General features: G+C 31.1%; 1 protein-coding gene across 12 annotated transcripts in view; it reads right to left on the bottom strand.

The window, feature by feature from the left end:
* The window catches only part of LOC105833995 (FAST kinase domain-containing protein 2, mitochondrial), an 85,856-nt gene that overhangs the window by 4,053 nt on the left and 67,035 nt on the right, over positions 1-14,768 (bottom strand). For all 12 annotated transcript variants that reach the window (XM_036286142.1, XM_036286166.1, XM_036286153.1 and 9 more), the window contains one exon: positions 6,716-7,368. In XM_036286142.1, the coding sequence (XP_036142035.1) occupies positions 6,716-7,368 (653 nt within the window). The remainder of the gene's footprint in view (positions 1-6,715; positions 7,369-14,768) is intronic.

Raw genomic sequence — 14,768 nt, forward strand, 5'->3', positions numbered from 1 at the left:
GATGTTTTTTGTTGATTGCACACGAGTTTGAAATTTGCACTGCATTTTAGGGTATTTTAGCGAATAAATACGGTATTTTTTTAATATCATGAATTTTGAGTATCAATATGATATTGCACATTGATTTTATTCGTGTTTAACTCAATCATACCGCCGTCATCAAAGTGACCCGATGTGTACCATGTAGAGAATGACGGTCGGATTTTGTACATCATGTGGCCCTGAAAAGGCTGATTTTTGAAATAAAATTTGAACTTATATTTTTTTATGTATAAGTATGTGTATGTTTACGTGTATGTGTGGGTTTATGAGTATAGAGGAATGTGATCTTCTGTTGACTTTAGTGAAATTGGTGCGTCAGCTATCCGTTATTCAGATCAGTAAGTACAAATTTCTACTGATGAATTTCAGAACCACATGATGTACAAAATCCGACCGTCATTCTCCACGTGGTGCACATCGGGTCACTTTGATGACGGCGGTATGATTAAGTTAAACACGAATAATATCAATGTGCAATATCATATTGATACTCAAAATTCATGATATTAAATAAATACCGTATTTATTCGCAAAAATGCCCTAAAATGCAGTGGAAATTTGAAACTCGTGTGCAATCAACAAAAAAAAAAACGTATCGACATGTTTTTTTTTAAATTGCTTAGAAAAGAATAAACTTTAAAAATCTGGATTAATATTAACCAGATTTTAACGAAAAACTTGTGAAAAATGATAACAAACTTTTACTTTTTTCGATTAAAAAAAACATGTTTGGTTTTTATGCGATACAAAAGGTTCGCACTTAACAAATCAAAGTTTCGCCTCGGGATTCTCAAAGTAGAGTCTTTGCCCTTTAATCCTTTCCTTTCTAAAAAAGAGCATGGCATCGATACTCGCATCTCTCGAAGTATTGTTGTCGCTTTTCCGCGATGCCGATTGGTTCTCTCGTTGCGCTTACTTCGTGTTGCGAGAGTAATCATTGCGATTGAATTTTGACAGCTGTCAAATTTGTATTAATGGTTATCTATACCGGAAGAGACGGGGTGAGATGGGGAGAGACGGAGAGAGACGGGGTGAGACGGGGAGAGACGGGAGAGACGGGGAGAGACGGGGAGAGACGTAGAGAAACAGGGAGAGACGGGGAGAGACCGGGAGAGACTAGGAGAGACGGGCAGAGACGGGCAGAGACGGAGAGAAACCGGGAGAGACGGGGAGAGACGGGGAGAGACGGAGAGAGACTGGGAGAGACCGGGAGAGACGGGGAGAGACCGGGAAAAACGGAGAGAGACGGGGAGAAACCAAGAGAGACGGGGAGAGACGGGAAGAGACCGGAAGAGACGGGGAGAAACGGGTAGTGATCGGGAGAGACGGGAAAGGACCGGGAGAGACGGGGAGAGACCGGGAGAGACGGAGAGAGAGAGAGAGAGAGAGAGAGAGAGAGAGAGAGAGAGAGAGAGAGAGAGAGAGAGAGAGAGAGAGAGAGAGAGAGAGAGAGAGAGAGAGAGAGGGGGGGGGGGAAGTGCGTGCGTCCGTGCGTCTGTACACCGTGGAGTATTTTACTCAAATGAAAGATTTTCGAAAGTTAGTTTTCTCTATTGATTACTTTTTCTTTGGTTATTTTTTTAATTTATTAATTTCTATATGTGCACGCATACGTGTGCACATATGTCACAATATTATTTTATAACTAGCAATAATAGTTAATTAATTAATGTATATGAAGTTCCAAAAAATAATGATCTTATTTTATATAGAAAGATACATGTAATGTCAAAGTATTTAATAATTTATTAACAATTGTAACTTTTTTTGTACATTGTGAAGTATCTTACTCGAACAAAAGATTTTCGAAAGTTAGTTTTCTGTATTGATTTTTGCAAAAGATGTTGATCTCATTTTATATGGAAAGGTCACATATAATGTCAAAGTATTTAATAATTTATTAACAATTGTAATTTTGTTTTTCAAACTATGTCGTCAATCTCTAATGCTAATTAAAGAAAAAAAAACAAGAAGAAGAAAAAGAGTCAAAGCTGACAACATTTCGTTCCATTTCAGTGTCAATATCATATTATTTTAAAAAAGATTTATGTATGTTGTGTATATTGTATTTCTTTTTTCCTTTTTTTATGTGTATAATATTTTTAAAGAAGAAATAAAATTAGATAATAAATTAATGTATGTAAGTATGCTTTCTCTCTCTCTCTCTCTCTCTCTCTCTCTATTTCTTTTTCCTTTCTTTTTGTATATAATTATTTATTTATATAATTATTATTGCAATTGTTATTTTTAAAAAGTAAAAAACTAAATAGCGCGCGCGTAGCGCACGCCTGTGTTGTTCTAGTTTAAAAAAAAGTACGTGTAATTTGGATAATTTTTCGCAAAGTTGCATCACTTTGAAGATTGCCTAAAAATCGGTCAAAATTTTTGTCTCGTTTTTTTTGCGCCAATGTATTGGTACAGATTTCGAATTATATGTCTTAATTACACGTTTTAATTATAATTTTTCAATTATTTTTTTATAGGAAAGATTAATCTCACAAATAAACATCATAATTAATTTTAATTTATTTACATCATTTAAATTTTTATTAAATTTAATTGCATTAATGTATTCATCTTTAAATAATTATTTTAAATATACATATTTATTTACATCTCAATAATTATTTAAAAAATTTATTTTTAATAGAAATAAATTTATTTATTTAAACTTTTCCCATAACAATTACGGATGTATATGCCGTATTTCAAAGTATTATATACTACTAAATAAAAAATAGAGAACACTTTTTATACCGAAATTTTAGGCTATTTTCAAACTGGATCTCAGTGAAAAATCATCGTAGAAACAAAATCCAAAAAATGTTTTAAAGCTTAAAACTTCTTCTTTCAAACGCTTTTTGGCGATTTTAATTATCTTTTTTTTTTTACCAATGTGGCACAATAATGAAGCTTGATCCGTTAAAATAAAAATTTTTTATGCAAATTTGCTGCGCTGCATCTCGCGTGAAAAAAATTATAGAGAATTTTTGTTACTTGCATCTTAGAGCGGGATCTTTTTTCTTTATTTTAAGTGGTTATCAGAACGAACTGAATTAGTGATCCTGCCACCTCTTGTATAATTTTTTCTTAAAATCACAAGTGTTCGATACATAAATGAAATTCTTCGACCTCACATATTGTCTCGACGTTTATCGCATCCGAATTTTGTGTTTATGCAGGACAACGGTCGTCCTCATACGGCAAATGTAACTAGACGCTTTCTTGAGTGACACAATATTACATTGCTGGATCATCCCGCCAATAGTCCAGACTTAAATCCAATTGAACACGTTTGAGACGAGATAAAACGACGTTTAAGAAGTCGCGAGAAACAGCCACGATATTTAAATGGGTTGGAAGAAACGGTTAGATGGCGTGAAATTTCACAGGGCTTTATTAAGAGGTGTATAAACATGCGAGAATGTTTACAAGCAGTAATTGATTAGAGAGAGGAGATAACACACAATATTGAACACGCACATAACACGCCCCCTGCCTTCACACACGCACGCGCACACCCCCCTCCCCCCCACATACACGCGCACGCACGCACGCACACGCGCACATGCACACACACACACACACACACACATGCACTCACACGCATACAGCAGAAAAAATTTGGAGTTTCAAAATACTGCGGAAGTGACGAATCGCGGGATCCTTATTTCTGCTGACACATACACACACACATACGCACGCCTGCGCGCGATGTGCAAAATCCGACCGGCAACTTCCACGTTGTGCACATTGGATAACGCTAATGTCGGCGGTAAGCGTCATTAAAAAAAAAATGTAAGGTTGACTTTGTAACTTGGTCAAGTGTAGAAAAATTGTTGAAAAAACGTAAGTAATTTCAGCAATTCCAAGAATAATAAACACGTGGAATAAAAATGTTTTATTCCATGAACGTTAGTGTTTATTACTGGGGAGTAATCGTACTATAAAACTTTAGCGATGTAATTAAATCTTTCTTCACAACAGTACATTCAACTAAATGAAAACCGTAAAATATGAGATTTCTTACGTAATCTTCGCGATTTGTTGTTAGAAAAAGTAAATCTGTGAAAAAATTAATAATAGCAGTCAAAAGTGCAAACTTTCAGCTTTCCAACGCTTTTTTGCTGAACGCTGTACGTTGATCTGTTCACAAGTAACAAGCGATAAAAGTCAAAATAATTTTTTCTTAAAATCTCAATAACTCGGTCAAAAAAAATCGTACAGCAATGAACAATCACTCAAAATAAAGGGAAAAGATCCCGCTCTAAGATGTAAGTAACAAAAATTTTCTATGATTTTTTTTACGCGAGATGCAGCACGACAAATTCGCATGAAAAATTTTCATTTTAACGGGTCAAGCTTCATCATTGTGCCACGTTGGTGAAAAAAAAGATAACTAAAATATCCAAAAAATGTTTAAAAGAAGAAGTTTCAAGCTTTGAAACACTCTTTGGATTTTGTTTCTACGATTATTTTTTGCCGAATTCCAGCAGTTTGAAAATTTTCGGTATACAAAAAGTTTTTTTTTTTTAGTAGTGTACATTATTTTAAAATTTTACAAATTGTTTTATTATTACATTTTATAAAAATATATCTATGTAAAAGAATCTTGCACATATATTATAAAAATTGGCCCCTGGTTAAATTGATTCAAATTTTGGTAAAAGGTGGTTCTTAACCTCCTAAACAAAAGTCTCAATGATCACAACTCACAAAAACTTATAGATTTTTGCGTACCTTTAAAGCGAAGTAACTCTTTTGAGCAACACTCTCTGTAACTTACTAACTCATTTATTTATATGTACACAGAGAGAACTGTTTCTTTGAATTTAATATATGGATTTGTTTAAATTATATTTGGTTCACTGGAAAAAATTTATTTCTTACAAAATATTATTTTATTGAATAAAAATTTGATGGTTTCGTTACATTAAACCATATTGTTTGACAGAATAATCACAATTATTTGAGTTTAATACTTGAAATATTTGATTCAAACAAAAACTTTATTTTTTACAAAATATTATTTTATTAAATAAAAATTTGATTGTTTCGTTACATTAAATCATATTGTTTAACGGAACAATCGCTTTTTTTTTCAAAGAAAATATTGAATTCTTTCAAAAAATATTTTATTTAGAAAGAACAATTACTTTGTTTGAAAGCCAAACAATTGTATTTGTTTGTTCAAACATTAGTTTCATTGGCGTATACCAATGAACAAATTTGTTTGACTTAAAGAAAATTTATTAAATCCAAAGAAACTTTTCTCTCTGTATATGTGTGCTTGTATGTTTATAGGCGTGCCCATGTCTATTCATTTGTATACATCTGTCATTTATTGGCTGCATGTTATGTGTCTGTGCGTGCATGAGTATGTATATTTAATATTATATGTATACTATACGAATAGACATACAGGCACACATGGCATATAAATAAACGAGTTAATAAGTTACAGAGTTGCTAAAAAAAAACTTTGCCTTAAAGGCACGTATACTAAAAATCTTCGAGTTTTTGTAAGTTATGGCCATTGAAACTTTTATTCAGGATGTTAAGAACTATTTTTTACCAAAATTTGAGCCAATTTAACCAGAGGCCAATTTTTATAAGATCTGTGCAATTCTTTAACATTCTTTTATTAGTTTAAAATTAAAAATTCTATTTTTTACTTTCTTACCCTTTTTAAATGTAAAATCATGTTCTGTGTTTGTAAATTGATGAAAAAGTAACATTACGAATTAAATTAAATTTTACATACATATACCAATAAAACTCTGCAAAAATTTATTTGAATTTACTTATTGATTTGAAAATAATTTACCTAAAACAAGATAAATTTATCTAAAACTAAGTAGGAAAATAGAGTCATTTTTGCTGCATATGCCAACGAGCCAAATTTCGTCATTTTTTCTTTGCAGTTCGTTTTAAAGCCAAAATTCAGATATTTATGATTAAAATTTATTATCGCTTATTCAAGAAAAAAAGAATAAATCTAAGAAGCTTGTAATGTTAATTGCCTACAATTTAAATTTCGATAATTTTTAGTTGGTATTGTAAAGCCAAGGTATTTTGAATCTGAATTGTCCAATCAGACTTTCACAAGATTCAAGACATACACAAGATAATATTTAGAATCAAACCTAGAACTCATTGACTATTTTCGCGTGACAATCGTTTTCACACAAAACTAAGTATCATTTCTCTCTAACTAAAGTAATTGTTAAATTATTTCAGCAGCTTGAATTAATTACTTTATTAATTGCATTTAATGATATTTCTATATACTTTATACATTTAATTATAAAGTTATAAAAGTCATTTTTAATGTTTTCTCATAATTACTTTCATACAAATAAATAAATAAACTTTTTTTAATTACATCATTTAGATTCTTATTAATTTAATGATATTAAAGTTATATATCTTTTAATTAATATTTTTAATATCTACGATAATATTGGATAGACATAAAGTTATTGAATTTTCCAAAACAATGATTAATAGGATATAAGACAATTGAGTAGTTGTTAGTTTATATTAATATCCTGAATTATTATTTATTTATGAGATATTAACATTTTCAAAAATAAAATAAATATATTTTGTAACTTGACAAACACATTCTTTATTTCGTAAGAATAAAAAATCTATTAATTTAATAATTTACCAATGTAATGTCCAAGTTTTGTCCTCAAGTCATTGTGAACATATTGAGGGCCGCCCAATGCCTGTTCTAATGTCGTTTTTAAAGATGACGTGGGAAGTATTGGATTAAGCAATGTCTTGTGTATGCTTATAGCGTGATCGAGTATATCCTGTGATGGCCAAGGTCCAGTGTACATAGGATATAACGTCTTGACACTTTGATATAAAAGTAACAATTCTCTTATGATAATATTCTTCATCGATTCATTAACTTTTATAATCTGGGAAAAGACTTGGCTGATTAAAGTCGGACTGTAACAATCCAATGCAATCAAGTGTAAGACAAACTTAATTATAGATTTGTTGAAAACTTTTTCCACTTTGTTCGCTAATATTGCATCACGTATAACGTCCCAAAATACTGGTTTGTAGTCAGCGTTAATTAATCCTTCTAGAAAAATAGATATCTTAAAATACGATGCATCTTTTAACAAATTTGGGTGCTCAAAGCACTTTGCTGCTAAATATTCCAGGAAAGGTATGTGCGCATAATTCAAGTCATTCAAAAGTTTCAGTAGGTTAATACTGTTGTTGAAAGAAATTTCTGCAGACAGTGCTGAATTGACAAAAGCATCCACCAGTGCTTCATTGTAGAACTTGCATCCGTATTTTTCGCTACAATAATAACACGTTATTAATATCTCCCCACTTAACATGTAATATTATAAAAATATTAAAAATTACAATTGATATGAAAATCTTGCAGAATCATTGCAATATATTATAATATTGCAATTGCACTAACAAGAAAACCTCGCAAACCCGAAAATTCTGATTTTAATAAAACTTGGCATAAATGTACAATAAAAGGGGTAAATACATAAATTTAGAAATTTTTCGTTGGTGCCCAAAACGGTTTAAAGGGTTGAAACCACCCTTCAAAGACATTCTTGCTTTTTTTCGATATATCTCATAAACTACAAAAAATATTTAAAATGGGGGGGGGGGGATCTAGAAGATGGCGGTCAGTGGTAAACACATGACCTTCAGTTCCGGAGTTTTGTGGGAAGAGGAGGTTAAATACTGGCCGAGGAGAGTTGGAAAGTGGAGGCAGAAAAAGCGAGATGCGAGGAACCCCGGACATTGGAGGAAAGAAAGTGGAGGAAGGACGAGAAGCAGGAGAGCAAGTTGAAAAATTGGAACAAGGCACCAGAGGAAAATTGGAGAGATGAAGGATGGTCATGGAGAAGGTATGGCGGAAGTGATGCACGAAGAGGGCGCCAGAAGGAGTGAGGATGGAGAAGTGGTGACAGATGACGCGTGTGGAGAGAAGGTCGGAGAGAGAGAAAGTTTGGGCCTGTGCACTGAAGGAGCTGGAAGATGTGATTGGGAGATTGTGAAGTAGTGTATCGATACTATCGATATATCGAGGATGAATGGATCGATGGAGAAGAAAGAGCAAGGAGGAAGGTGACGAGTCGGGAGAGGGCAGTAGGCGGTGATAGTGAGAGTTAGAATATGTGCGAGGAATCAATAGGCCTGTTCTTTTTCGCTGCACTGCTGCAATAAGTTAGAATGAGAAAAATTATATTTGACTTACTCTACCCTGTTGCACCAGTGCAGCAGTGTAGCGAAAAAGAACAAGCCAATTATGTCGATAGGAGATCGATGGTCGAGTGAAGAGTATGCGGTTATGGTAGGCAGGTGTAGCGTAGGAAGAGAACGACAGAAAGTAAAAAGGGAAAAAATGATCAAGCAAATGAGAGAGTGAGAATGGAGGAGGTATTGAGCTAAAAAAGATAAGCAGGTGCATGGGAGAGTAGAGAGAAATAAGAAGGTATATGGAGATGATGATGGTGAGAGGAACGTGTGTGAAGGTTGGAGGTGAAAAAAAGAGTAAAGATACAAAGAGGAAGGAGAAGAGATTGGAGAAAAAAGAGAGGAAGGTAAAGGCGTAAAGGAGAGAAGAGGAAGAGAAGGAGAAAGGAGAGATGGAGAAGAGCCGTGGCACGCAGAAGCAGGAAAGCAAGATGAAGCCGGAGAAGGAAGAAGAGAGGAAGATAAAGATAAAAAACAAGGAGAGGAGAACAAGGGGAAGCTGGAGAGGGAAGAGGAGAGAAAGTGACTGACAACGGAACCTCGCGAATCCGAAAATTCTGATTTTAGTGAAACTTGGCATAATTGTAGAGGGGGTAAATACATGAATTAAAAAATTTTTAGTTGGTGCTTATAAACGGTTTGAAGGGGTGAAACCACCCTTCAAAGTTGAGATATTTTTGCGATTTCTCGATATATCTCGCAAACTAAACAAAATAAAAAAAGTTTCATACAAAAGTTTTATAGCATAAGTACCTCCGTTTAACTACGCTGTTTATTTTTCGAAAAAACATTTTTTTTTAATTAAAATAAATTTTCAATAAAATTGACTTTTATGTATATAGCATTTATAAAGTAATTATACTATTTTATACTACGTTTTATTTATATCATTTATGTATGTTATATATTATCTATGTTATAATACTATACATTTATATTATCTGCATCCCTGTATGTATTAGTTTCTATCTAACAATTGCGCAATATTAGAGTCACGTCGCTTTCACAGTGTTCATTCTGTCTACGTCACATATTTCACACTCAAGTTTTATATTCGTCACGGTATGTATCATATATGAAATGAAAATCATGTATTAATACAAGTTTGGTATCTTTATTAATAATGTTACGCATCATTTTCACATCAGTATCAAGTCTAACGTGTGCTTGATCAGTACATCAGCATCACATCTAACGTGTGCTTGATTTTTCTGTTAGATTGTTTTTAATTAAGCGAAGCATAATGTTACACATAATTGTTGCGAATGTTCTTAATTTGTTAATTAGTTTATTTCAAATTATATTCCACCAACGCCTATAAATGAAAGAGAAATATAATTATGTGATGTGATAAAGGATATTATAACAAATGCAGTGAATGACTTATCATTTGATGTACACACTGATACTGCTTTAGAATTTCAAAATTATTGGGAAGTGAATTTACCTGACATAAAATATCTAACAGATAATGAGGAAGAATTTTTAGAAAATGATAATAATGATTATGAACCTGATAATGAAGATAATGTATATGATACATACCGTGACATGACGAATATAAAACTTGAATGTGAAATATGTGATGTAGACAAAATGAACACTGTATGAAAGCAACTATTCTAATATTGCGCAACTGTTAGATAAAAATTAATACATACAGGGATGCAGATAATATAAATGTATAGTATTATAACATAGATAATATATGACATACATAATATATACATAGATGATATAAATAAAACGTAGTATAAGATAGTATAATTACTTTACAAATCAAGAGACACGGTAGTGGCTCGTGCCAAGTGAAAGCGAAGCGCGAGCCCGACCGTGCTCTTTACGCGAGTACGCAACTTGCGAGCACCGAGATTATCGGATCTCAGAAACGGCTAAACCGATCGAGTTCTAACTAGGCTCAATCGAAAGCTTGGGGTCGATTTATATTAGAAAACTGCTTTTATTCTTTCTCTACATGCCTTATAAGTGGCGATATTGCAACGCAAAGTCCGAAACGCCAAAATTTTATTTAAGATACGTCGTCGTCATTATCGTCAACCTTGTAGGTATCTCTGCGGGTAGTGCGGATGCCGAAAATGAGGGACGAGATTCCATCTCGCTCATCTGTTACCATGTGGCGTTCGCATCGTCACTATAGCATATAAGTCACGTGGGTCGCCAGTCGTTCGCTCACGCCACGCGTCAGCTCGCATGAAGTGACATGTATGAGATTATGCTGATTTTTTAATTGTCAATTTAATCATTGACACCAATGTAAAATTAATTAATCAGAGAGTAACATAGCTCAAATTTTACACTGGTGTCGATGAGGTAGATGAGATGTGGCGTGATGTAAAATGTATATTATTGCTATAATTGTCAATAATAATGTTGTAAGGATAAGAACTATCACCATCACCAAGGTATTATTTTTGTCACCAAGATATCAACAATTATATGTTATCAGTAAAGAATAAAAATAGTATTATTAAAACCATTCATTTGAAATTTTGTTAGAGCTAATTAATAGTTATTAATATTGATTGACAATTACAGCAACATTTAACCAATACACAATTCTTCTACATCATACAACATCTCATCTCTCATCGACACTAATGTAAAATCAGAGAACTATTTTATTAATTTTACATTGGTGTTGATGATTAATGGGTCACATAAGTTGCTCGGGCCATAGATCAGCTCGTGTTAAGTGACATGTGTAGTGGAGGTTAAATCATTTATTTAATGATTTATTACATCTCATCTATTTAATAATTTAATCATCATTCATTAAGATTTTACACTTGTGTCGATGAAATAGATGAGACGTTGTGTGATGTAAAATTGTGTATTTTTATTGCTGTAATTGTCAATTAATCATTGACACCAATGTAAAATTAATTAATCAGAGAGTAACACAGCTCAGATTTTACACTGGTGTGGATGAGATAGATGAGATGTTGTGTGATGTAAAATGTATATTATTGCTGTAATTTTCAAATCATATAATTAAAATTTTTTATTTAATGAGAAATTTTGAAGCGAGTTTCTTAATTCATTGATTGATTTTTGTCTTATGTGTAAATGTTTAAAGTTATATTTGTGGATTCAGCAAAGTATATATTCTTAATTTAATATAAATGTAAATTTTTATAAATATTTAAAAAATCGAGAAATTTCGAGGCAAGGTGTTTAATTCATTGATTGATTATTTGTATTATGTGTAAATGTTCTTTTTACACAATAAAGTTGTATTTGTGCATAATGCAATCAATAATGCATAATAATCAATAATTAAAATATTTGCTTTAATTAATCTATATTGCATCATAGGTTAAATTTCATGAAAAATATTTTATCTTGGATTTATTCAATACATAAATAAATGTAATATGTATTTAGTTTGAATTAAAAGTGTGATTTTTTGCTTTTTGAAAGAAGCTCACACATATATATTATCTAGGTTGAATTTCATAAAAAGTATTATCTTGAATTTATTTGATACATAAATAAATGTGATTTTTTCCATCCAAAGGTATATATTATTTAAGTTGAATTTAATAAAAAGTTTTATCTTGGATTTGTGATTTTTTCTTTAAAATAAAATATCACTTAGTCTATGTTACATCAAATAACATTTTAGTGACCAAACATAATTATCCTTTTAAAAAAAGGTGTGGGCTTCTTTAAGGAAAGACACAAGTTCAAGATAATCGTTTTGATCAAATTCAACTTAGGCCTGGCTCCAAAACATGCTCTAAAAAAAAATTTTATTTAAAAATTTATATTATTATATCCGTTATATAAACTTTAACTTTTTAATAAAATTTTTCTCAAAGAGAGTTTGAAAGTGTAACCTCAAGTGGTCTATAAACCTAAGTAGTTTATAAAAAAAATACAAAATGCGTGATATCCAAACAAAGTTACCTTTTTAAAAGGGGTAAAAAAAAGCGCCAAGTGTGTGATTTTCCTTTGACAAAAAATTTACAAAATTCAAGATAAAATTTTTGATCAACTTCAACCTAAGTAATATATGGAATAGAAAAAAATAATTTACTTATATATCAAATAAGATATTTTTTATTAAGTTTAATCAAAGTGATAGATACATCAAATTCAATCTAAGTGGTCTTGTATAAACACTACAAAATGCGTGATATCCCAACAAAATTACCTTTTTAAAAAAGCTAAAAAAAGGCGCCAAGTGTTTGGTTTTTCCTTTAAACAAAAAAATTATTGAATGGTTCAACCTAAGTAATATAAGGAAAAAATCACAAATTCAAGATAAAACTTTTAATCAAATTCAACCTAAGTGGTATATACTTTTGGATGGTTCAACCTAAGAATTATGTATATACTAAGTGTGTCAAATTCAACCTAAGTAATATAGATCAACCTAAATAATATATACTAAGCGTGTCAAATTTAACCTATGTAATATATATTTCTGAAATTTTTAAAGTTTATACACTAATTAACTTCTCTACAAAAATAGTGACATCTAAATATTTTGCGCCAATTATAAGAACAAATATTTTTTATAGAAACTAAAACATTATTACTATTCTTTAGCAAGTTTTTATAATACAAAACAATTTTTTAGATTTGACACTATAAAATGAGAGTATTACGTTTTTTTTCTCTACAAAAGTAATGACATATAGAACATGCGCCAATTATAAAGTAGATGTTCATACGAATTAGAACATCTACTTTGTTGTTCTTTGACTGGTATTTATAGTTTGATTTTTCATTAAGTCCGTATCAGACTAGAGATTGATATTGAGATTGAATTGAAATGTAACCAATTAGTTGGTCAAATTCTAATTCAATCTCAATCTTAATCTCTAGTCTGATATGGCTTTGATTGTTTTAAGTTTGTCTTTAAATACAATTTCGTTAATTACGAAGTATTTTAACGATAAACTTAAGAAGATTTTTAAATATAAGATTAAATTATAAATATTAGCCTTTTATATTAAATTATTGGCTGCTGTGCGCCTGCAAAAAACAATTGTCAGGAAGCATATTGGCAAGAAATAAAGGAGATAATATTGAGCTAGCAAATAAGTTTTAATACAAATAAATTATAAATATTACAAATAAATATTTAATACAAATAAATATTTTACTACAAAAACTTGGCACTGCTAAACCAAATAATTTGCCAGCTCTTTCTTTTTCTTTTGTATGTGCATCTGAGTGTGTGTGTGTGTGTGTTTGTGTGTGCATCTGTGTGTGTGTGTGTGTGTGTGCGTGTGTGTGTGTGTGTGTGCGTGTGTGTGTGTGCGTGCGTGCGTGCGTGCGTGTGTTTAGTATATAACTTAGTTTATAAGGAAGCGATTTACTTAAGTTTAATATATAAATTTAGTTTATAAGAAAGCGATTTATATTTAAGGAAGTGGTTAATATCTGTCTCTTATGCGTGCGTACGTTAGAATCTCCCCCCCCTCTCCCTCCCCCCCCTCTCTCTCTCTCCCTCCCTCTCTCTCTCTCTTTCTCTCCCTCCCCCCCTCTCTCTCTTTCACATGAGTGCGTGCGTGTGTTATATGTATTATTTTACATTAGTATGTAAGTTAGATTGTAAGAAAATGATTTCGTATTAAAGCAAATTATTCGATTTAGCAGCGCCAAGTTTTTGTAATAAAATATTTATTTGTATTAAAGTATTTATTTGTAATATTTTTAATTTATTTGTATTAAAACTTATTTGCCAGCTCAATATTATCTCCTTTATTTCTTGTCAATATGCTTCCTGACAATTGTTTTTTGCAGGCGCACAGCAGCCAATAATTTAATACAAAAGGCTAATATTTATAATTTAATCTTATATTTAAGAATCTTCTTAAGTTTATCGTTAAAATACTTCGTAATTAACAAAATTGTATCTAAAAACAAACTTAAAACAATCAAAATACATATCAGATTAGAGATTAAGATTAAGATTAAATTAGAATTTGACCAACTAATTGGTTACATTTCAATTCAATCTCAATATCAATCTCTAGTCTGATACGAACTTAATGAAAAATCAAACTATAAATACCAGCCAACAAATAACAAAGTAGATGTTCTAATTCGTATAAACATCTACTTTATAATTGGCGCATGTTCTATATATGTCATTACTTCTGTAGAGAAGAAAAACGTAATACTCTCATTTTATAGTGTCAAATCTAAAAAATTGTTTTGTATTATAAAAACTTGCTAAAGAATAGTAATAATATTTTAGTTTCTATAAAAATATGTGTTCTTAGAATTGGCGCAAAATATTTAGATGTCACTATTTTTGTAGAGAAGTTAATTAGTGTGTGTGAGTATAAACTTAAAAAATTTCAGGAATATATATTACATAGGTTAAATTTGACACACTTAGTATATAATGCTTAGGTTGAACCATCCAAAAGTATATACCATTTAGGTTGAATTTGATTAATGCTATATACATAAAAGTTAATTTTATTAAAAATTTA

Source organism: Monomorium pharaonis, chromosome 1 (genome assembly GCF_013373865.1).
Source record: "Monomorium pharaonis isolate MP-MQ-018 chromosome 1, ASM1337386v2, whole genome shotgun sequence".
Classification (NCBI taxonomy): Eukaryota; Metazoa; Arthropoda; class Insecta; order Hymenoptera; family Formicidae; genus Monomorium; species Monomorium pharaonis.